Genomic DNA, 25,834 nt, shown 5'->3' on the forward strand with positions numbered 1-25,834 from the left:
AGAAAGCCAAACAGTTGGTATTGGACAAGCACAAAGAGATGGCTTTTGAGGGTCAAAAGTTCTGGAAGAACTGCCACTGGGACACAGATTCCGGTTTCTCCTTGTACTCGGGCCTCTGGCCCTCACTGACTCAGACTGACAGTTCTGTGCTGACCTAGCAACCCCATCAAGCACAAGGGATTGTACTGACATAGCACAACAGACTTTACTGACATGTCTGAGGGTGCAACCTTGGGCCCAGGTGAGGGGCAAGCGGAGGACATGTGTGATCTCTTGCTATCTGTGGCCCTCAAGCAACAAGCTGAAGACGAACCTTTGCCATGTGACTCAGCTGAAAGTCAAGAGAATCAGCTCCCTTTACATTCTAACCGCAGTCAACTCCCTGCAAGATATTCAGACTATGTTTTTGAAATTGTTTATTGCTCTGCTTAACTATACTCTGTTGTCTGTTATCCATGTTACTGTGTTTTCATGCTGTTGCGATGCTGAGGACACCAGTTAAAAAGGGGGGGTCGTGTAGGTAGGTAAAGTCTGCTGTCTCCACTGCAGTTGGCGCTCAACTGCAGCGACAATGCAGAGGGAGAGGAAGCCATGGGGAATAGGGTTCCTCGATGGTTTCCTGAGTCACTGGGGACTCTGGTGCCTCTGACTCTGGTGGCCATCTTAGATGTGTCAGAGTTTATCTAAGACTCTGGGCCCTGGGTATTGCATGCTTGATGCAAGAGAGCAATGTGGGGAAAGGTACCCTCTCTGTCAGTACTAGCAATAGGGAAAGGTTCCAAATGAGGAATTAAACTTTTGAGTGGCATCTCTTTGAATACCTTAATGATTGGGGAGGACAGATGCTGTTGGTTTGGCTGGAACCTGCTTCTTCACGTCATTGGAAAATGTGAGCTTGCCTGTTTGGATAGCTGTCCCACCAGGTCTGTTGTGAACTGTTGCTGCATTCTGAATGCTGCTGCCACTCATCCCTTCCGCCCCCTCCCACCAACACTGCCACTCATCCCTAACCCCCCCTAACACTGCCATTCATCCTATCTCCTCCACTGTCACTCCTCCCCATCCCCCCCAGCACTGCCACTCATCGCATCCCCCCACCAGCACTGCCACTTACCCTATCCCCCCACCAGCATTGTCACTCATCCCAACCCCCCCAGTACTGCAACTCATCCTATCCCCCCACTGCCACTCATCCCTTCCCCCCACCAGCACTGCCACTCATCCCTTCCCCCCCACCAGCATTGCCACTCAACCCTTCCCCCCCTCCAGCACTGCCACCCATCCCCCCCAGTACTGCCACTCATCCTATCCCCCCACCAGCACTGCCACTCATCCCATCCCCCCACCAGCACTGCCACTCATCCCGTCCGTCCACCAGCACTGCCACTCGTCTCATCCCCCACCAGCATTGCCACTCATCCCATCCCCCACCAGCATTGCCACTCATCCCATCCCCCACCAGCAATGCCACTCATTCCATCCCCCACCAGCACTGCCACTCATCCCTTCCCCCCCCACCAGCACTGACACTCATCCCAAACCCCCTAGTACTACCATTCATCCTATCCCCCCACTGCCATGCATCCCCCCCCCCACAAGCACTGCCAGTCATCCCATTCCCCCCAGCACTGCCACAAATCCCCCCCACACTGCCACTCATCCCATCCCCCACCAGCACTGTCACTTATCCCATCCCCCTTCCATTCACCCCAACCCCCCCCATTACTGCCACTTATCCCACCATCCCCACTAGCACTGCCATTCATCCCAACCCCCTCCCATCCCCCCAGCAGGTGTGTATGTACAAGAGAGGCAGGGGTTGCGATTGCTTGCTTACAGACCCCCCCCCCCCCCCCAACGGGGCTCCTAAAAAACTGCACAAAATAATGTAAAAATTAAGTTGTAAAAAAATAAAATGGTAAAAAAAGAATAAAAAATAGAATGACTAAAATAAGAAAAATACTGACACCAGTGGAGAAGCTATCAGGGTCCTAAAGGTCGCACTTGCACCCAGGCCCTGGCCTTCTGCCACCATGGGGGCGCCCCGGCTAGGGGTCAATGGGGCCCTTTATGGTTTCTTGCATCCGGGCCCTGAAGGTTCTAGTTACGCCTCTGGTGGGAAAGATAATTTGCTTCATCTCCTTGGTCAGCTGGTGAAGAAATCCCCAGAACTTTAGGGTGAGTAGAGAGATCAGGAGATTTGTTTGACCTAATTAATGGGAGGAGTTGGGTACGACCGCTCAGAAGGAACATCTAACTGAGGGACTCCCAGTTCTCTCACTCCCTCCTCAGACAGCAACAGTAGATCCCAATAAGGCCTATATTGTAATTTTTCACCTGTTTGACCAAATCTTTTTCGAACTTTAATAGTTGTTGCTCCTCGTCAAAAATGTATCTGTATGTGAGGTTCCTGGCAAAAAGATGTAAATTCTTAAATGTTTCCAACTTCTCAAGTGCTTCAGTGGGGCAAAAAATAATTCCGAACTGTAAAACTGATTCCTTCTCAGTAGTTAATCTGTAATGAGTAAGGTAAATAATATTTGGTGTTGTGTTTGGTTCTGGGGGGGGGGGGGGTAAGGGGGCAGGACATAGCTGTGCATGTTTCTTTGTTTCCTGGGCTCCCCTAGAGCAGGGGTCTCCAAGCCTCGGCCCGCAGGCCACATCCAGCCCGCTCTGCCAGCACAGGATTGCCAATCTGCTTGCTTTTAAAACAGCTACTGTTATCGGCAGTATGTATGGCAAGGCCTGGCAAAAAAAGCCACTTCTCCCACCCCCACCTGTACTGCCACGATGTGCTGTGGATTGGCTGCTAGGACCTCCGGCGTCCTAGCATCCAATGACATCAGTGCAGCACCTTCCCCCCCCGCCCGGTGTTTATGTAAGCAAACCTTTCGTTTTCGGCCTACTTGTGTAGCAACGGGAGGAAGCCGGGAGGTGCAGGAGAGCTGTAGTGTGCCCATACTGTGACAACAATGTAAGAGGCAAATTGACATAAATGTGCTAAGGATACACCGATTTACAGGAGACTGATGGGGACACAGATATGAGGGAGATTCTGATGGGGGACACTGATATGGAGATGACTCTTATGGGAGACACAGATAAGGGGAAGACTCTGATGATTGACGCATATATGGGAGAGACTCTGATGGCGCATAGATATGAGGAAGATTCTGATGGGGGACACAGATATTGGGGAGATTCTAATGGAGACACAGATGTGGTGGAGACTGATTGGGGGACACAGATATTGGGCAGACTTATGGGGGACACAGATGTGTGGGAAGACTCTGATGGGGGCACAGATGTGTGGAAAAGCTCTGATGGAGACACAGATGTGCAGAAAGGCTCTGATGGGGACACAGATGTGCAAGGAATCTCAGATGGGGACAAAGATGTGTGGAAGGCCCTGATGGGAACACAATGTGCAAGGAGACTCTGATGAGGAAAAAGATGTGTGGAAGACTCTGACGAAGACACAGATGTGCGGAAAGGATCTGATGGGGTACACAGATGTGTAGTAGGGCTCTAACAGGGACACAGATGTGCAGGAAGGCTCTGATGGGGACATAAAGGTGCAGCAATGCTCTGATGGGGACACAAAGATGCAGAAAGGCTCTGATGGGGACACAGTTGTGCAGAAAGGCTCTAATGGGGACACAATTGTGCAGAAAGGCTCTGATGGGGACACAATTCTGCAGAAAGGCTCTGATGGAGATACAGGTGCGCAGAAAAGCTCTCATGGGGACACAGAGTTGCAGACTCTGATTTCAATTCTGATGTGAGTGTAAACTCTCAAATGTTCAGATATCACCTTCAGTTATGGAAGGAAAAAAGAAAAGTGGACAGTGAGCGTTGCCTGTTTAATAAACAATAGATCATCAAGTACTTTTTTTGTACAAGCAGATGATAAAGCCTTGTGTCTCATTCAACAAAACTTTTGCAATTTTGAAGGAGTACTATTTGCATTGGCACTATGAGACTACACCTAAACAAAGTTATTCCTAATTTACAGGAACAGTGTTCAGAAATATATTAATTGAAAGCAATGGGAAAAGCAACACAGTTTGCTTTCCCAAAAAACTCTATATACATGAAAGAAAAATGTAAATGAAGCTTTAACTAGGGCCAGTTACAAAGTAGCGTATGCATTGGCTAAAGGAGGAAAGCCACTCACTGACAGATCTCATCAAGGAGTGTATGATAGAAGCAGTGGAAGAGTTATGCCCAGAAAAAGCTAATTTGTTCAAAACTTATTATTGCACCAAATACTGTTACTCATAGAATTGAGGATATAGGAAGCAATATAGTTATTCAAATTACAGAAAAGTCAAAAAATATTTGTTTATTCTCTTGCAGTTGATGAATAAACTGATGTGTGTGATACATCACAACTTTTAGTATTATTTGTGGTGAGTTAGCATCAGTGCATAGCATTCACAGCACAGTAAATGGAGAAGACATTTCAAAGAACTGCAAAAAACTGTGACGGAATATAACCTGGAGTGGAATAAACTGCAATGTGTGAGAATTGATGGAGGAAAAAACATGTGTTATGCGAAAAAAGGTTTTGTTACACAGATCACAAAAGCTTTTGAGGTTGGTGGATTCTCAAAGCCCAATCTTCTGCATTTCATTATCCATCAACAAGGATTGTGTGGAAAATATTACATAGTTACTTAGTTACATATTTGTTGAAAAGAAGGGTGCGCTGCTGTGTGAAAGGCTGCTCCCAGAATATGCGAAAATAATATGTTTAAATGTGATTGGTGCGCTTTTCTATGTGAAAAAATTCTGTGTATAAAAGGTGAACAATTTTTCAAAATATGATATATAAACCACAAAATAACAAAGAAATATATATATGGTTCTCTGTAAATATGAAAAACTCATAAGTGATATGATAAATCAAAATTTGTTATAACAATAATACATTGAACAAAAATATTCAATAATCCAATGTGTAGAAAAGTCCACATGTGTAAAGGGGTGATTTTCCTTCAAACTTATGTGATGAAAAAAACGAACGAAACAAAAGTATATGTGAAGAGTCCAATATTAAATCAATAAAATGATGAGTGATTGGATTATCCCTGCACCTTGTGAAATGCCTCCTTACCTGGCGGAAATAAGGTAAGTGCCTTAAATATAATCCTGTAATTGTGACATATAGATATCCATGTAAACACCTCCAATCGTGCACTGATCCCCCGGTGCAAAAGCAATGCAAGCCTATTACCAAATAAAGAAGAAAAACCAGCCTTTCAATCAACAGTTGAAAACTGCAGGCACTCTTCCTGTCTCCTTCAATTAGGATAGATGGCTATCGGCTCACACGGTGAATCCACAGCGTACATAAAAAATATATATGGGAAGCTGATAGTGCATTACCTTTTGATATATTTTATTGAATAAAAAGATTGCACTTACATGGTTACAGATGATTCGGACATATAATTGGTACAAAAGCAGGTATATTCAAGACGGAGAGGATCTCTGGTATGACTCGTGTCCGGCTGCAGCGCGGACCCCGAGTGACGTAATGATGGCACGCCTCCCTTCTGACGCGTTTCCTCCAATAGGGCTTCAACTGAGAATGGGAGATAGGCGCGCGCCGTCATTTCCGCCTATTTATACAGGAAAGAAGGTGCTAAGCCTTCCGGTTTCTGCAAAGAATGTCCCGAATACCGGAAGTGATTCTTTTATACAGCGACTCGCATACATTAAGGCATTTACATATTAAAACCAATAGTATATTAAAACAATTACGTATTTTTATTTGAAATTAAAAAGGCTTATGTATTCTAATTTATTGGTAAACTAACCGTTTTGTACTTTAAAAACTAATGTTTAAAATGTCTTTCTTGTGACACCGGAAGGAAGATTCTTCTGTAGTTTCCTGTTTAGGTGTTATAAAGGGACACCTTCCCAGTGTTAATTATCTATATTTATGTATAAGTAAAACCTATACACTATTAGACATTTATAACTATTGTATTTCAACTTTAAAATGCATATATATATATACATAAAATTAATTCATTTCATTATATATTAAAAATATAAAAATATTTAAAAATGTTTAAAAGTTATGAAATATGTGATAAAATATAATGAAATAAAATGAATGTATAAAAGGATATCAGGAAAGTTATTTAGCTGTTATTAATGTGGGAATTAATATCCCATTCTATGTTGTGTCCTCGAGGCCGGGAGCATTTCAATTCAAAAATCCAGAAAGTCTCCCTTCTGGAAATTGTTCTTTTTAAATTACTCCCTCTCCAATGTGGGGTATGTTTCTCTATGGCAATGATTTTCATTTTCTTGGGGTTCTTTTGATGGCATTTTGCATAATGTTGGGATACACTATGTCCAGGGAAACCTTTGTAGATATTGGCTAGATGTTCTCCTACTCGCACACTAGTGGTGCGTATAGTTCTTCCCACATATTGTTTGTTACATTCACACTGTAACAAATAGATAACTCCTTTTGTGTGGCAAGAAATGAATTCTTTGATAGGATATTCTTTGCCTGTAATACTAGATGAAAATTTCTTGGTTCTTACGGTGTGTGCTTCTTTGCAAATTCTGCAGTTTCCACAGGGATAGAATCCTTTCATATCTGGAAAAATTCTAGTAATTGTTGGTTTTTCAACTGGGTTTTGAGCTATCAAATTTTTGATGTTTGTAGCTTTTTTAAAAATAATTTTAGGTTGTTCGGGTATTGCTGGTCCTAAAATTTTATCTCCTTGCAACACTCCCCAGTATTTGCGAAATACATAATTCAGCCATTTGTAGCTAGTGGAAAATTAGGTGGTAAAGGCAAATTCAGAATGATGTTGGGACCCCTTTAAGTCCTTTTTAAGTATTTCAGAGATTTAGAAGACTATCGGGCAGGCAAAGTCTTCAAATGGCAACTAAATATGGTTGAAACAGAAAAAAATCCAGGAGAAATGGAAAAAGCTTCAGGGGATAATGCTCCTGGAAAAAGTACAGTCCCCATGGGTTTTAGAGAAACTAAAGGGGCAATCAGAAAGGAACCTGACAATCAGGAACCGACAACATCAAAGAATACCTTGGAACCAAAAAAAAAAATCATTCTCAAAAATTTAAAAACCTTAAAGAGAACACGTCTAACAACAAGGGGAAGAAGAAAGTAGAAAATAAAAGGGATAGATCACGCCCTTCTGGACAAGAATTTTACAGAAAGGAGCAAGAGTATGGACATTATTCCAGAGAAAGACAATACAGACGCTCCAGATCCAGATCCCCTAGACGTGTTCCAATGGATTATATGGGAAATTATTCAGACTCTCCACATACCCCAAGGTTTTACCCTCAGTATTCTCAAAATAGATTTGAACCATTGAGAAATGAGAGATATGAGGAAAGAGAAGATATATTTGAAACCCTATTAAGTGAGAAGCCGATTAAGTCTGCTAAGAAAATTTTTTTAGGACAGGGCCACAAGAAAGGCAAAAAAAGAAAGTAACAAAAAGAGGATGTAGAGGTGGCTCCAAACGTAACAAAAGTAATAAAGATACACAAGGAATATTTCATTTGAATGGCATTGAACTAACAGAATCTGAACAACATACCTTAAGTAAAGGGTTGAAATATGCACCCAAGAAGGCTCTAAACAAGTTTGAGACCTTTGTGGACATCCACAAGTTCATCAGAAAATTGAATGTAAAAAGACATTTTTTGTCGAAAGCTGGAGAAAGAAACTATGTTTCATATCAGCCATATTCCTCTATTCCCTCTGGGTTGAGAAATGCTTCTCTATTTAACCCTCCGGGTTTACAAAGTCAACAAGTAACTATATTTAGAGATCTTGTAATTAAAGAATTGGAGGAAAAACATGTGGAGAATAAGCCGCAAATGGATTTGAATAAAGGTATAAAAAAGTTGTGTGAAAACAAAAACCTTATAGTGAGACCAGCCGATAAAGGTGGAGGGATCGTGTTGCTCCACAAAAATGATTATCTACAAGAAATGGATAACCTTTTATCAGACAACAAAACATATGAAATTTTGAAGAAAAATCCCACCACAAAATTTAAAAAGAAACTGGAAAAATTAGTTGAAGAAGGTCACAACAAGGGGATTCTGAATAAGAAAGAAAAAGAATTTTTGGTTCCTTTATGTCCCAGAATTCCTACTATTTACTATCTTCCAAAAATTCATAACAGCCTAACTAGACCACCGGGAAGGCCCATTGTGAGTAGGATCGACTCACTTTGAGAATTGGAAATTATGTAGACTACTTTTTACAGCCATTAGTACAAGAAACTCCCGCATACCTCAAAGATACATCACAGTGTATTAAAGAAATGACACAACTAGAAATTCCAGGAGAAGTGTTGTTAGTTACAGCAGATGTAACTTCATTATATACAGTGATACCACATGACATGGGGTATGAAGCTGTGAGTACTTTTTTAGATGCCAACTATGAAATTCCTTTTAACCAAAAAAGATTCATTCTGGATTTGCTCATCTTTGGGATGGAGCATAATTATTTTTATTATAACCAGAAATTTTATCTTCAACGGACGGGTGTTGCAATGGGGGCTAAATTTGCCCCAAGCTTAGCCAACTTGTTTATGGCATTGTGGGAAGATCAGAACATCTTCACCAATAGAGCCAAGGAATTGGTGATATGGAGAAGATATATTGATGACACTTTACTAATTTGGCAAGGAGATGAAGAATCACTCGAGAGATAAATGAAAGACCTAAACTGTAATAATTGGGGAATAAGGTTTTCATATCAATATAGTAGAAGTTCCATCCATTTTCTGGATCTAACCATCTATAGAAAAGGCTCAAGTTTTGCGACTCGCTCTTATTTCAAGCCCAATGATAAAAATGGCTTTATTACCCTGGATAGTTGTCATCATCCCAAATGGCTGAACTCCGTACCTAAAAGTCAATTTAGAAGAATCCGAAGAAACTGTACTGACGATAAAGACTTTCAAAATCAAGCTTTGTTGTTAAAACAAAGATTTTTGGAAAAAGGATACGACTCGCACAAATTGAACCAAGAAAACAGGAAATCAGCCTAGTCAAACAATCTGTTTTGACAGAGCCAGTGAGGAAAAAGGACTTAAAGGGGTCCCAACATCATTCTGAATTTGCCTTTACCACCCAATTTTCCACTAGCTACAAATGGCTGAATCATGTATTTCGCAAATACCGGGGAGTGTTGCAAGGAGATAAAATTTTAGGACCAGCAATACCCGAGCAACCTAAAATTATTTTTAAAAAAGCTACAAACATCAAAAAATTGATAGCTCAAAACCCAGTTGAAAAACCAACAATTACAAGAATTTTTCCAGATATGAAAGGATTCTATCCCTGTGGAAACTGCAGAATTTGCAAAGAAGCACACACTGTAAGAACCAAGAAATTTTCATCTAGTATTACAGGCAAAGAATATCCTATCAAAGAACTCATTTCTTGCTACACAAAAGGAGTTATCTATTTGTTACAGTGTGAATGTAACAAACAATATGTGGAAAGAACTATACGCACCACTAGTGTGTGAGTAGGAGAACATCTAGCCAATATCTACAAAGGTTTCCCTGGACATAGTGTATCCCAACATTATGCAAATGCCATCAAAAGAACCCCCAAAAAATGAAAATCATTGCCATAGAGAAACATACCCCACATTGGAGAGTGAGTAATTTAAAAAGAAGAATTTTCAGAAAGGGAGACTTTCTGGATTCTTGAATTGAAATGCTCCCAGCCTCGAGGACACAACATAGAATGGGATATTAATTCCCACATTAATAACAGCTAAATAACTTTCCCGATATCCTTTTATACATTCATTTTATTTCATTATATTTTATCACATATTTCATACCTTTTATACATTTTTAAATATTTTTCTATTTTTAATATATAATGAAATGAATTAATTTTATGTATATGTATGCATTTTAAAATTTAAATACAATAGTTATAAATGTCTAATAGTGTATAGGTTTTACTTATACATAAATATAGATAATTAACACTGGGAAGGTGTCCCTTTATAACACCTAAACAGGAAACTACAGAAGAATCTTCCTTCCGGTGTCACAAGCAAGAATTTTTTTTTAAAGTACAAAACGGTTTGTTTACCAATAAATTAGAATACATAAGCCTTTTTAATTTTAAATAAAAATACGTAATTGTTTTAACATACTATTGGTTTTAATATGTAAATGCCTTAATGTACGCGAGTCGCTGTATAAAAGAATCACTTCCGGTTTTCGGGACATTCTTTGCAAACACTGGAAGGCTTAGCACCTTCTTTCCTGTATAAATAGGCGGAAATGACGGCGCCCGCCTATATCCCATTCTCAGTTGAAGCCCTATTGGAGGAAACACGTCAGGAGGGAGGCGTGCCGTCATTACGTCACTCGGGGTCCGCGCTGCAGCTGGACACGAGTCATACCAGAGATCCTCTCCGTCTTGAATATACCTGGTTTTGTACCAATTATATGCCGGAATCATCTGTAACATTTAAGTGCAATCTTTTTATTCAATAAAATATATCAAAGGTAATGCACTATCAGCTTCTCATATATATTTTTTATGTAGGCTGTGGATTCACAGTGTGAGCCGATAGCCATCTAGCCTCATTGAAGGAGACAGGAAGAGTGCCTGCAGTTTTCAACTGTTGATTGAAAGGCTGGTTTTTCTTCTTTATTTGGTAATAGGCTGGCATTGCTTTGGCACCGGGGGATCAGTGCATGATTGGAGGTGTTCACATGGATATCTATATGTCACAATTACAGGATTATATTTAAGGCACTTACCTTATTTCCGCCGGGTAAGGAGGCATTTCACAAGGTGGAGGGATAATTCAATCACTCATCATTTTATTGATTTAATATTGGACTCTTCACATATACTTTCGTTTCGTTCGTTTTTTTCATCACATAAGTTTGAAGGAAAATCACCCCTTTACACGTGTGGACTTTTCTACACATTGGATTATTGAATATTTTTGTTCAATGTATTATTGTTATAACAAATCTTGATTTGTCATATCACTTATGAGTTTTTCATATTTGCGGAGAACCATATATATATTTCTTTGTTATTTTGTGGTTTATATATCATATTTTGAGTGTTCAAAAATTTTTCACCTTTTATACACATTATTTTTTCACATAGAAAAGTGCACCATTCACATTTAAACATACTTAGTTACATAGTTTGTGAGGTTGAAAAAAGACATCAGTCCATCCAGTTCAACCTATGATGTGTGTGTGTGTGTGTTAGTACATTGTATACCCCCTGTATGTTGTGGTCTTTAAGGTGCCCATCTAATAGTTTTTTGAAACTATCGATGCTCCCTGCTGATACGGCTGCTTGTGGAAGCGAATTCCATATCCTTACTGCTCTGACAGTGAAGAACCTCTTACGTATTTTAAGGTTAAACCGTTTTTCCTCTAGTTTTAGTGAGTGGCCATGTGTCTTATTGTATTCCCTTTCTCTAAAACATTTGTTCCTTATGCAAGGGTCCTCACCAGTACAGTATTTGTACATTAATATCATATCCCCCCTCAAGCGTCTCTTTGCCAGAGAGAATAAGTTCAATGCTTGTAGTCTTTCCTCATAGCCAATGCCATCCATTCCCCTAATTATTTTTGTTGCCCTTCTCTGGACTCTCTCCAGTTCCAGCACATCCTTCCTGAGGACCGGTGCCCAGAACTGGACAGCATACTCCAGATGTGGCCAGACCAGAGTCTTGTAAGAATAAACTCTTTATTTCTGGAGTGAATCCCCTTTTTTATACATTCCAGTATTCTGTTGGCTTTGCTTGCAGCGGCTTGGCATTGCATGCCACTGCCAAGCCTGTTTGTTGTCCACTAGGACCCCCAGGCCCTTTTCCATCTTAGATTCACCCAGAGGTTTCCCCCTAGTGAGTAGCTTGCTTTCGTGTTTCTTACGCCCAAGTGCATTACTTTACATTTTTCAACATTAAACCTCATCTGCCATGTAGTTGCCCACCCCATTATTTTGTTCAGGTCCGCTTTAAGATTTCCACATCCTGAATAGAAGATATTGGCATGCTTAGTTTAGTATCATCCGCAAATACTGAGATTGTGCTAGATGTCCCCTCCTCTAGATAATGTATGAATAAATTAAACAAGATTGGTCCCAGGACAGAACCTTGGGGACCCCACTTTCCACACCCGCCCAATCCGAGTACTCCCCGTTTATCACCACCCTCTGGACTCTCCCCTGGAGCCAGTTCTCTATCCAGGTACTCATGCTATGGTCCATACCTACATTCCTTAGTTTGTACAGTAAGCGTTTGTGGGGAACGGTGTCAAAGGCCTTTGCAAACGATTTTTCATGAATCCATGCTGATTACTACTAATAGTACAGTTTTCATTACTAAAGTTTTGTATATGGTCCCCTCCAAAATCTTGCAGACTACTGATGTTAGGCTGACCGGCCTATAGTTACCCGGGATATATCTCGGCCCTGTTGTTTCAGTAGTGAACTTTATTCAATCTCACGGGTTTAAGCATCGCCAGTTTCTTGGTTTTCTAAAAGAAATTGATTCAAAGTACATTGACTTATTATAAACTACAGCAGTTTGATAGCTTAGTTGTGAAACAGTTCTATCATGCTTCTTTCAGCTTAGAGAAGAAATAAGTTCACTTCTAACAGAAAAGAATCTACCTAAACCACTTTTCTCAAACACTGACTGGCATTTTTTTCATATTTGACAGACCATATGAATCAAATGAATCTGAAATTTTAGGGTGAAACATACTTGATTTGTGACCTATTTGTGCATGTCAAGTCATTCAGGGCAAAACTCATTAGAAGGACAAGTGAAAGTTCATAATTTGCATAGTTTTAAATGTTGTGAAAAACCTAATGAGGGAAATGAAACAGAATTTCCTTCTTCATTTGCAAATGAAATCATTCAGGACTTGCAAAGAAAATTTCAGGAGCGATTTTCCGATCTTGATGGGAAAACGGATGAAATAAAACAGTTTCAAAATACATTTGACTGCAATGTTGAAACACTCCCAAGTCAGTTTCAATTAGAAATTATTGACCTACAATCATATGTCATGCCGAATGACAAATATAAAGAAGTAAATTTGATCCAAATTTACAAATATTTGCAGCCTGAGCAGTTTCCAAATTTGAAGGTATTTGCTCGTAGACTTGTGGCAGTTTTTGGTACAACAGGTGAGTAAACAAACATTTTCAAAAATGATGAATGTCAAGTCCAAATATCGAGCACATTTTTCGGATGATCATTTGAAGTCTATTTCTAATAATTGGCGCCTCAAGCTCAAGTACAGTGAAATTTTGAAATTAAATAATCACTTTCATCATTTACATAACATTTTTGAACATGTTTAATGTTTTGTGAACATGATGTACAAAATTCTTTGCATTATGTTTTGCTGTTCACTCAAAACTTCCAGTTCTGTGTTGAAAGGTGCAGACTAATTTTATTTTTCTTCAACCTATATGACAGGCTCAAGTTTCTTTTGAATGCCTTTGCTTTGTTTTACTAAAGTTGTTTCTCTTTTGTTCTCAACATGCTGATTACAAAAAAGATCAGTGTAAAATACTGTATATTAATTTTACACTTTTTTTATATATATTTATAAATAACTGCTTTTTTTGGCCCCCAAATATTTGTAAAATCTACAATGTGCCCCTCATACTGAAAAGTTTGGGACCCCTGATATATACCAACAAGGGGATTGTAACATTTTTTTTCTTGAGCATGTTTATGTGAGAGAATAAACGCTTTGACATTTGTGTCTAATTCTTTTTCTCATATAGCTCATACTGCTATATAGCTGGGAGATTGGGATGAGAGAGAAAGGACTGTATTAAGTAAATTTGGGAAATTGACTGTAATGGGGGAAAATCACATAACAAATACTGTAATTCCTCAAAGGGGCTAGGACAAGAAGTCAATTTGCACCTGTCAAGCAAAGATTGGCAGAAGCAGGTAAGCGGTTAGTTCAGGAACTAAGAATCTGATTCCAAACCCCCCCTGGTGTGTGCAATCTCGACCTCCCTAGTGTGTTCCCTCCTGACCTCTCTGTACTTTGCCCTCACTTCCTGCACCATGCCCTGCACTCTCCTGACCCCCTTTACTGTGCCATGCTGACCTCCCCCTCCCCATACTGTGCCCTTTTGATGCCATGTTAGGGCTCAAATTGTTTTCCCAGGGTCCAATCAATATTAACCCACATAGTCAGGATTATGAATTCCTGGAATGTACTCCCAAGAAAATGATTTTACAAGTAAAAAGAAACAGAAAAAATCCTAGTTCTCATTAATTAGATTCTGAGAAAAAGTACATACATTTTATGTATCATTTGTTTAAGTACCTTTATCTTTTGGCATTGTTTGAGAATCTAATGTTAACCTGTTCAAATATGTTAAAGACAACAACAATTTTCTTGGGGGGTTTACTTATTTTTTGCACATGGCTGTATACAAAACTATACATTTCCTACAGGAATTTGACATCTTCTAAGAACAGTTTAAACAAAAATATTTTTTTCTTCTTTTTACAGTCTATAATAAAAATATCATCTATACCATTCTCTTACTTACTTTATTATGTTCTTACATTGTTTACCTTGCTAGCTGCCCCTCATTGGGTTAACAGGCCAAAAGATAAAATCCGCAGTCCAGGAGAACATGTAAAATTCACCTGTGATGTAGATGGCAAGCCCAAACCCAAGATTACCTGGAAAATTAATGGTGAACCTGTAAAAGGTATGAAATTAAAGTCTACTAAACCTTAGTCTAATCTTGTATCTTTTCCTTTGTTTTGTTTTTATAATTTGACTCTGTCAGACTGAAGATAAAAGAGCGTGCATCAATAGGTTGTATAGTTCATATTCCCATTGCACACATTCCTGAATACAGGCACATCTATAATGCAGTGATCACCAGCTGGACAACGGATGTATGACAGATAAGTATACATGTTCTCCAGCACAGCATGGATCTTGCATAGCAGTCCAAAAACTTTTTTATTGCGAAAGGATCACATCATAACATAACAAGGTAAGTGCAACGTTTCAGAGCCACGCAGGACCCCTTCGTCAGGTATGTGATGAACGGCATTCACATGAGGTCCACATGCTTGATGAAGGGGCCCTACATGGCTCTGAAACATTGCACTTACCTTGCTATTATGTGATCCTATCGTAATAAAACATTTTTGGACTACTATGCAAGATCCATGGTATGCTGGCGAACATGTATATTCATCTATAGGTTGTTTCTGCCACCTCACCTTTGGCTATCCTGTTTTAGCAGCCAATGCGGGCAGAATAACCATCAGCTTGATGTGAATTTTCAACTGCTGGAATGGGAATATGGGGATAAAGATGGATATGGGTAACTGCGCATAGTACAACTTAAAAGTTAATTAATTATTCTACAAATTGTTATGGGCTATATGAATGTTTATACATTCCTTAGGGTTTCTCCCTTGCTTTTTTAGATTTACAGTAGTTATATTGATTTTAGATTGCTAATAGTGGGACTTTTTAGAATTATGTTTAGGATTGCTGAAAGTGAGCATTGACTTTATATGCATGTTATCTCCCCACTGGGATTTTGGGGTTCTCTCAGCTGCTGCTACTAAATTGGGATAGACATTGAAGTAGCCCCTGGTGTGCTAATTTGTGCAATAGTGCAGCTTAATTAAGCACTTGTTACCCCTTAATAAAACATACCTTAGTGCTGCACTAAATAATATCATATAAAACAATCAAAATTAATGAATAATGCTAAAACCTCAGTTGTGACAAGTGTGTGCCATACTATAGATAATATGTGAACTATTAATACTTGTGATATAATGAAATACTTCTTTAAAAACAAAGTCCACAACTATGCAAATTTTATGTAAAAATGATGTGATGAACCTTCCCGCTACCGACATTCGTGTTGTTTAGGGTGCTCACTCTTTTTTCTTCTTTCGTGCAGTTAAATTAACACATCCATGTGCCACCACGATGAGTGCCCCCCCCTCCTTAAAGTTGGGTTCCCACCTCAAATGATGTGACCTCGCACTTAAGCTCGGTCTAATAATGCCTTTTTGCCTCTCCCTGGCCTGGGGATGAGAATCCAGTTGGCCCCAATACGTACTGCTTGTCTTCTCACTCCACTCCTCCACAGCACCGTTGCAAGGCCACATACGAAGAAAGAATTCAATAGTGCTTATACCCTTAAAAGCATATCTTTATTAAAAACAATAGTATGGGTACTCACATTTTGCTGTTGCTTCCAGCGCACCAGTCTAAACATACAAAATATTCTCCAACAGCAGTTTCATTCGTGCCTGCAAGCCATCAGTCTACACTCCCGGGAGCTGGTTCTGCCTAGCCGCCGGGTGCCTTCACTAGCCTTCAATGTGACCCTGTGGCGTATCGCCACAGGGTCACATGTCTTCATCAGGGGGGATATTCACATGGTATTTATAGTATATCACACACTTGTCACAGGTTTTAGCAGTTGGTATTTTTCAATAATTTTTGATTGTTTTATATGATATTATTTAGCGCAGCACAAAGGTTTTTTTATTATGGCACTATACACTTTAGTATGAGATGGTGATCAGTGCTTGCAGCTGGCTTGATTGAAATAGTATTGGTCGTAGTAGCTCGTAGGATCCTTTGATATTTGCACTTATTAACCCCTACCTACCCTTCATTTTTTTTTGCATTGTTGTGAAAATATAAATGCAAAAATGCCTTTATTTACCGTAATTTACAAATAACTTTGCCACACTTTTTACCAGAAAATTTTAATGTTGTTTTAAACTGTACAGACAATAGAATAACTTTTTTCCCTTTATACCCATCTATTGTCTATAGATTGTATAAAAATAAATTTCTCTTTTGTTTATTGATGGACACAGCGCTCCATATTCTGAATCATAGGATTATATCGCTCCCTACAGGGGTAGGATACTAGGCAGAAAAAATACGTGGCTATGCCTATGGGTAGTCCTAGCTGGTATACATCCCCCTCTCTGCTATAGGCCTTCAGTTTTTTTTTCTGCCTAGTAAAAAGTAGGGACCTAGTTCCCTGCCTGGATCTTTGGTCCAGGCATTTTTTTCCTTTTAATGGAATTTTTCTTCTGTTTCTTTTCCTGTGAGATCTACAATCAACTGACAGGCTGGGCGACAGGCTGGATAGCTAGATCCCCCCAGTCTCGCCAGCGGGGGCGGGTGGGCATACCGCCAGCAGGCTGTTGTGGGTGCTGGCTGTTTGTGGTCCTGTGCCTGGAGCCCCCCTTTCATTGTGGATGTGGCCTGGGCTCCAGGGGTCCCTTCTGGGTCCCTGGGAGCCTCATGGGCACTGCGTGTGATGGCCATTTTGCAATGGTCAGCGCCATTGTATTGGGGCCTGTGTGATTCTCTATGCCAACGGCCATGTTTGGTTGGTCCGGCATGCATTAGGAGCTGCAGCCATGACAGTGGATCCTCTGGGTGGTGAATATGGCTGTGGGGCTCCTTTTCCCCTGGTGTTGACTCCTGGGTTTTCTTTTCCCCTGGACGCCGCACATGGATACAGGCTATCTCTGGTGCAGACTGGTGCTACTCTGGTGGGGTCCCTCCCTCTCTCTACTGCAGGTTGTGCGGTGCTCTGCTTTCGGGTACCCCTGTGGTAATACATGTGCGGTGCCTTCGTGGGTGAGTCCCCTAGCATTGCTAGACACTTTTTTGCTGGTGGGTTCCCCCTTTTCCTCATGGAGTCTCAGGAGCATGTTTCCCCACCTGACAGGCCCAGACTGGGACAAAAAATAGGCCCGGGCATTTTAGGCTGAGCAGCCCATTTTTTTTTTTTTTTAAACAAAATGACCAATGATGAACAACTACCAGTTTCTCTATGTTTTTTAGTTATATTTAGCCTGCACACCCATGCGATCCGATTCTGCAAATCGCGCTGTGTTTTGAAAACCGATTGCGGGGTGTCGTTAACCTAACATACACTCCGCAATCTGTTTGCATGGATGGGTTGCTTTTTAGATGCAGTCCGCATTTAGTGTGAACCCAGGCTAAGAGATAACAGGTAATTTTAGGGTACATTTAAAATATATTACCCAATTTTTGGGTAAAATATAAAAGATGAGTTTGTGTCAAGTAAATAAATACCCAACATGTCAAACCTTAAGACTATGCATGCCTGAAAATAGCAACACATTTCAGTACCCTATATTTTCCATAGGCAAAGCTATTAAAGATCATAGAGGTCATCAGTTCAGAGTTAACCATGAATAATGATCCTGTGTAGTAAAATCAAGGTTTTTGTTCACAGGCGCCCCCAAAATTTGTATGTAGTTTCGTATGGGGGTGGTGGGATAGGGATGACATCAGTAGTGGTGGTAGGATAGGGATGACATCAGTGGCAGTGGAGGTGGGGATAGGGATGACATCAGTGGCAGTGGGAATAGGAATGACATCAGTGGCAGTGGTAGTGGGGATAGGGGTGACATCAGTGGTGGTGGAGATAGGGGTGACATCAGTGGCAGTGGTGGTGGGGATAGGGGTTACATCAGTGGCAGTGGGAATAGGAATGACATCAGTGGCAATGGGGATTGGGATGACATCAGTGGCAGTGGTGGGGATAGGGATGACATCAGTGGCGGTGGTGGTGGGGATAGCGTTGACATCAGTGGTGGTTGGGATAGAGATAACATCAGTGGTGGTTGGGATAGAGATAACATCAGTGACGGTGTTGAGGATAGGGATGACATCAGTGGGAGTAGTGGTAAGGATAGGGATAACATCAGTGGCAGTGGTGGTGGGGATAAGGATGACATCATTGATAGTGGTGGTGGGGATAGGAATGACAATGTTCACTGCCTCTGATGTCATCCCTATCCTCACCACCATTGCCACTGATGTCATCCCCATCCCCACCTCCCCACCACCACCGCTACTGATGTCATCCCTATTCCCCCCATCACCACTGTCTCATGGGAGGGGTGGAGATCAGACAGAGGGATGGCGGTGGGAGGGATGGGATCAGGCTGAAGGATGGCGGTGGAAGGGATGGGATCAGGCAGAAGGATGGGATCAGGCAGAGGGATGGCAGTGGGAGACATGGGATCAGGCAGAGGGATGGCGGTGGGAGGGATGGGATGAGGCAGAGGGATGGCGGTGGGAGGGATGGGATGAGGCAGAGGGATGGCGGTGGGAGAGATGGGATGAGGCAGAGGGATGGCGGTGGGAGAGATGGGATGAGGCAGAGGGATGGTGGTGGGAGGGATGGGATCAGGCAGAGGGATGGCGGTGGGAGGGATGGGATCAGGCAGAGGGATGGTGGTGGGAGGGATGGGATCAGGCAGAGGGATGGGATCAGGCAGAGGGATGGCGGTGGGGGGGATGGGATCAGGCAGAGGGATGGGATCAGGCAGAGGGATGGTGATGGGAGGGATGGGATCAGGCAGAGTAATGGCGGTGGGAGGGATGGGATGAGGCAGAGGGATGGCGGTGGGAGGGATGGGATCAGGCAAAGGGATGGCTCTTGGAGGGATGGGATCAGGCAGAGAGTCCCCACCCTGCCTAACTATCTCCACCCTGCCTCATCATCTCCATCCTCAGCCTGTCTCCTTATCCCCAGCTTGCCTCACCATCTCCATCCCTAGCTTGCCTCATCATCTCCATCCCCAACCTGCCTCACCATCCCCAGTCTGCTTGACCATTTCCAGCCTGCCTCATCATCCCCATCCCACCCCACTATGCCCATCGCCAGCCTGCCTCACCAGCTCAGCTAGGACATTACTGCTGGAAACTGGGCAGATTGTCTTTAATAAAGTAGCAATTAAAAGTCCACCCAAGCGCTTTTGTGTTTGTTGTGTGTGCCCTTTCCTTACTTACCTTGCAGCAGGCCTTGGCTCGTGCGTGGTGTTGTTGTTGTCTGTCACTCTGTCTGCGATGCGTTCAGCGACACTGTTCTTTCCCGCTTCTTCCCGTTCCCGACAAGCAGAAGGGGTCCCCGGCCTCTAGCTCCACCCCTTCACAGTGACTAAGTGAGCCACCTGACCCCTTCGTCCATGGTCCACCCCTCCTGAGGTACGCCGGCTGCGGAGCCGGCCGCAGTGAGCGGCGCTGGGCTCAGCTGCGCATCAGCCCGGCTGCCAGCCCAGTGCTTAGGAGTGGTGGGGAGTCGGGGGGGACATACCCGGGTGACCAGATGTGGTAATGCGGCCCTCTCCGCGGAATCGGCCGCGGAGAGGCTAGCAGCGGCAACTGGCATCGGAGGGACACACACATCATGCGCCCGGAGCGGAGGCCTCGGCCCACCGGGCATATGCCCGGTCTGCCCTATGGCCAGTCCGGGCCTGCCACCTGACCCCCCTCTTGGAGGCAGCAGGTCCCTCTGGTGCATAAGGAGAACTATGATTTAATTGGTATTGCTGAATCTTGACTTCATTCTTCACATGATTGGGCTATTAATATTCCTGGCTATGCTCTCTTTTGGAAAGACAGGGTAAAACAGAGGGGTGGTGGTGTCTGTCTATGTGAGAAGTCATCTCAAAGTGAGTGTGAAAGAGGACTTAGTTGATGGAGAGTGTGCTGAGTCTGAAGCAGTATGGGTTGAAATGTACATGTGTGTGCGTAATTTAAAGATTATCATTGTTTGTTATAGACCTCCCAGTATTAATGAGGAGGTGGAGACTCAGCTCCTGGCACAGATAGAAAGGGCTGCAAGGGCTTGGACAGTGTTAATAATGGGGGATTTTAACTACCCAGACATTGACTGGAGTAATGGCACTGCTGAAACAGTTAAAGGGCAAAAATGTATAAACCTATTACAAGACAATTTTATGGTGCAGTTTATTAAGGCCCTTACTAGAAATTAGGCTCTGTTGGACCTGGTAATCTCAAACCATGCAGAGCTTATTAACCACTTGCTGACCGCCGTACAACTATTTACTGTGGCAGTCAGCCCCCTACAGGCAAACCGACGTAGGGCTACGTCGCTCATTCCCGCCGCTCTGGTGCATGCCCCCGCCGCCGCTGATGGCCTGATTGGGTTCAGAACCGATCAGTCATCAGGTCCAGGCCAATGATTTTTGGCCTGGACCTGTTGATCGGTCCGGCCCAATGAGATACTGATCTGTGCCTGTGTAATGTAAACACAGGCACAGAAAAGACCTGCTCTCCCCTCCCATGATCCTTTTTGGATTCATCGAGAGGAGAGAGCAGATCTAAACTATGAGTACTGCACCAAGCACCCACACACACACGTTAGATAGGCACATTTAACCCCCGATCGCCCCCCAGTTAACCCCTACACCCCCTGTCACAACACACACTGTATACTGTATATAGCATTTTCCTATATACCTGTATAAGTGTGACTTGTGACCAGGTTTAGCGCTTTTACACTTAGGATACCCACCAACCCCCATAAAGATTTAACCCCCTGATCCCCCCCTGATCACCCTCAGTTAACCCCTTCCCCCCTGTCACATTGCACACTAATAAACAGGTAATATAGTGTTTTACTGTATTTTGTATTAGTGTGATTGTGACTTGAGTTAGCGCTAGCAAGTTAGTTTCTGTCCCAAGGAGGTTTACGGTCCCCGTCACCCCCCCCCATAAAGATTTAACCCCCTGATCCCCCCCGATCACCCCTACACCCCCTGTCACAACACACACTGTATACAGTATATAGCATTTTCCTATATACCCGTTTAAGTGTGACTTGTGACCAGGTTTAGTGCTTGCGGCCCTTCCTTTTATACTTAGGATATCCGCCACCCCCCAATAAAGATTTAACCCCCTGATCCCCCCCTGATCCCCCCAGTTAACCCCTCCCCCTGTCACATTGCTCACTAATAAACAGGTAATATAGTGTTTTACTGTATTTTGTATTAGTGTGATTGTGACTTGAGTTAGCGCTAGTGAGTTAGTTTCTGTCCCAAGGAGGTTTAGGGTCCCTGCCACCCCCCAATAAAGATTTAACCCCCTGATCCCCCCTATACCCCCTGTCACAACACACACTGTATACAGTATATAGAATTTTCTATATACCCGTATAAGTGTGACTTGTGACCAGGTTTAGCGCTTGCGGCCCTTCCTTTTATACTTAGGATACCCGCCGCCCCCCCAATAAAGATTTAACCCCCTTATCTCCCCTGGTCACCCCCAGTTAACCCCTTCCCCCCTGTCACATTGCACACTATACACAGGTAATATAGTGGTTTACTGTATTTTTGTATTAGTGTGATTGTGACTTGAGTTAGCGCTAGCGAATTATTTTCTGTCCCAAGTAGGTTTAGGGTCCCCGCCACCCCCCCAATAAAGATTTAATCCCCTGATCCCCCCCGATCATCCCCAGTTAACCCCTTCATTGCCCTGTCACAGTGTCACTTTTATAGTGTACAGTTTTTTTTCTGATTACTATTATTAGTGACACAGGTGACATTAGTTAGTGTTAGCATCAGTCTAAGATAGCGCAGATCCCCGGCGCATAGTTAGAAATAAACCCTTGATTACCACACACACACACACACACACACACACTTCCATTACTAGTATAGTGTTTGAACAGATCAATATCTGATCTGATCAGAACTATTCTAGTGTCCCCATAGTTTAGGGTTCCCAAAACGAGGTGTTTGCATGATCAGCACTGATTCCTGCCAGCACCTGCGTTTAACCCCTCCGCCCAGCCCAGTCCCACCCCACCCCACCCAGGCAAGTGTAGTAATCAATAGATTACTGTCACTTACAAAAAAACACAACACACAAAACCGCTGTGTTAACAGAGTCAGGCCTGATCCCTGCTAGCATTAGCAGTTTTTTTTATAGCGGTTGTAATAGTCCTTGACAACCAGGTGCTTTTTTTTACCTGTGAGTCACACTACTGTACCAGTAAATTTAGTTACTAAAATGACCAAACGGTGGTACAGTAGTGCAGAGACTTACAGTATACTGACCATGTCAGATGAGAGCGAAGGGGAAGCCTGGCAGAATCAGGATCAGTATACGAACCTGAAGAGAGCAGCGGCTCCCTGACAGACAGCTCTGACGACAGATGGGTCCTTGTTAGAACCAGGCGTACCCGACCCCATTCTGGAGTTGCTGAGATGCAGGAATCGCAGGGTGCTCGTATGGAGCAGAGTGTCGGTACTAGTGCCGCTCATCCTTCTGGTGGCCTGGCAAGCGCCAGCGGCCTAGTACACTCTGGACCTAGTACAACTAGCACTGCAGTAACACTTGGTGACAAGGCGAGTCCCATAAGTGCAGTTGAATCTGGTGCGGTGGCTAGCACAAGTAGTGGCCCGCAGCCACCGCGTATTAGAAGACAGGCCCGTAGAGCCCATAGTGTCCTCCCTGATGCGCTGGCATATCCCAATTGGCAACCCACTGATACTACAGCGCAAGTACTTCCCCCTTTCACTGCCCAACCTGGAATCCACGTGGAAACACCCCTGAATTTTTATGAGCTGTTCTTCACGGAAGATCTTTTCAGATCTATTGTGGATCAATCAAATTTATATGCACAACATTTCATCGCCGCCAACCCAAATTCACCCCTTGCCAGACCATTCGCCTGGAAACCTTTAATGGTTCCCGGTTTTAAAATCTTTCTGGGCCTTTCCCTCAACATGGGCATAACCAAAAAGTGTGAATTGCGACTATATTGGTCCACTAACCCAATTCACCATATGCGCGTGTACTCTGCCTCCGTGTCCAGGGTGAGATACGAGCAAATTCTGCGATTTATGCATTTCAACGACAATGAAATCTGTCGTCCTTGGGGAGACCCTGAATATGATCGGCTCCACAAAATTCGGCCCCTCGTAGACCACTTCAATCAGCGGTTTGCAGCCTTGTTTACCCCCGAACAAGTTGTCTGCATTGACGAGTCCCTGATTAAGTTTACTGACCGCCTTGCTATGAAACAGTACCTCCCCAGCAAGCGTGCCAGATACGGGGTCAAACTGTATAAACTCTGTGACAGGGCCACAGGCTATACAGTTAGTTTCCGGGTCTATGAGGGAAAAGATAGCTCTGTGGAGCCCCCCAACTGCCCAGACTACATAGGAAGCAGTGGCAAGATAGTTTGGGACTTGGTGTCACCCTTATCCGGAAAGGGGTACAATTTGTACGTGGACAACTTTTACACAAGCGTGCCACTATTTAGTCACCTTCTTGAATTACAGTTTGGCGCATGTGGCACTGTGCGACCTAATCACCGAAAAATGCTGCATGACTTTAATCATGTCAGAGTGTATAGAGCTTTGGAGAGACAGCAACATGTCCCTCAAAGTCGTGTCTAAGACAGGCTGACCTAAGGTGGGGAATGCTGCAATAGAGTTATGGAGGCTGTCCTGTGGAGGGTTGTTTAAAAGTGCAGAGCTTACCTCCGTGCCCGGCTCTACATTGTGGGTCAGCTTCTGCTTAGTTTTGGCAGGGCTGTTGGAGGGAGAGGAAGAGCTGCCGTGAGGCTGGTCTGTGTCCTCCGTTCGGTCCCTGCGGGAGCCTGCTGTTGTATGAGGCACCTCGTGATGAGGCTGCAAGGCCTCCCATGCCATCTTGGATGAGCGGCTTGTGCAGCGGCAGGTAGAACTCTGTCAGTTTGTGGGGAGCCGAGCGATCCTTCCTCCGCTTCCACATGCCTGCAAGGGTCTATGCTATCAATCGGGAGATTTGTCGCTGGATGTGCCCTTTGGAGCCGCTGAGACACAGAGCAATCTTAGAAAGTGTCCATCGTGGTCGGCTTCCGGTCACGCCCCTGAGTTTTTTTTTTTTTTTTAGATCTAGAAAAAGTCTTTGATTCGATAGATTGGCAATATATGTCAACAGTTTTGGAGGCATACGGGTTTGGCCCCAAGTTTAGGCAGTGGACCATAACCCAACTGCAGCCATTAAACGGTCTGATCTATGAATTTTTTCCGGTAAGACGCGGCACCAGACAAGGGTGTCTGATTGTCTCCTGGGATATTTGCGCTGTTAATTGAAACTATGGCTGTCGCACTGAGAACCTTGCCTGGGGTGCACGGTATTCAGGTTGGAAGTCTGAAAGAAAAGGTGGCATTATATGCAGACGACATGGTATTGTTTTTGAGCAATTCTGATGCTTCCGTAGCAGCTGCTTTATCCATTTTGAACTCCTTCGCTGGCTTCTCTGGGTTGAAAGTGAATTGGAGCAAATCTCAAATTCTTCCACTAAAAATACCTTCTCCATCTTGCAGGGTTGCGGCTAATTGCCCCTTACAGCAGGTAGACAAGGTCAAATACTTGGGTATTCATATTTCTAATTCAGTCTCAGACTTCGTTACCTTAAATGTTACCCCTTCATTACAGGCACTGAAATGTAGATTACAGGCTTGCAGGCTTAGCAAAACCTTCCCTTGACACTCATTGGGAAAGTCAGCCTACTAAAGATGAAGTTTCTGCCGTTATTCCTATATGTGTTCCGTAATTCACCTGTGTGGATTCCAGAAATATACTGTATATTCTGGAATATTGACAGACTGGTCTCTGCTTTATGGAATGGGCGAAGCCCTAGGTACATTACAGGTACTACAGCAACCAAAGAAACAAGGGGGACTAGCGGTACCAAACCTCCTTCGCTACTATCTGGCGGGACAATTGGTGTTTGCTCATAGGTGCCTGACCCTCCCAGAGGAGGATGTGGCAGTCGCTCTGGAGGCTGCAATAGTAGGCTCCTATGAAGCCCTAACTCCTCTCCTGCTCAGAGGTAATAAGGCTCCTTACCCCATCACTACCTCTATGCAAGTAACAATTAGAGCTTGGGTGGTGGCTGGCAAGGCGGAATCTGGAAGTGC

At 43.1% G+C, this 25,834-nt stretch overlaps 1 protein-coding gene across 1 annotated transcript in view; it reads left to right on the forward strand.

The window, feature by feature from the left end:
* Nucleotides 1-25,834, forward strand: part of L1CAM (L1 cell adhesion molecule) — a 1,053,451-nt gene that overhangs the window by 276,859 nt on the left and 750,758 nt on the right. The window contains exon 8 of the mRNA XM_082263926.1: nucleotides 14,647-14,778. Coding sequence (XP_082120052.1) covers nucleotides 14,647-14,778 — 132 coding nt within the window. The remainder of the gene's footprint in view (nucleotides 1-14,646; nucleotides 14,779-25,834) is intronic.

This window comes from Pelophylax lessonae (genome assembly GCF_965119305.1).
Source record: "Pelophylax lessonae genome assembly, chromosome: 7".
NCBI lineage: Eukaryota > Metazoa > Chordata > Amphibia > Anura > Ranidae > Pelophylax > Pelophylax lessonae.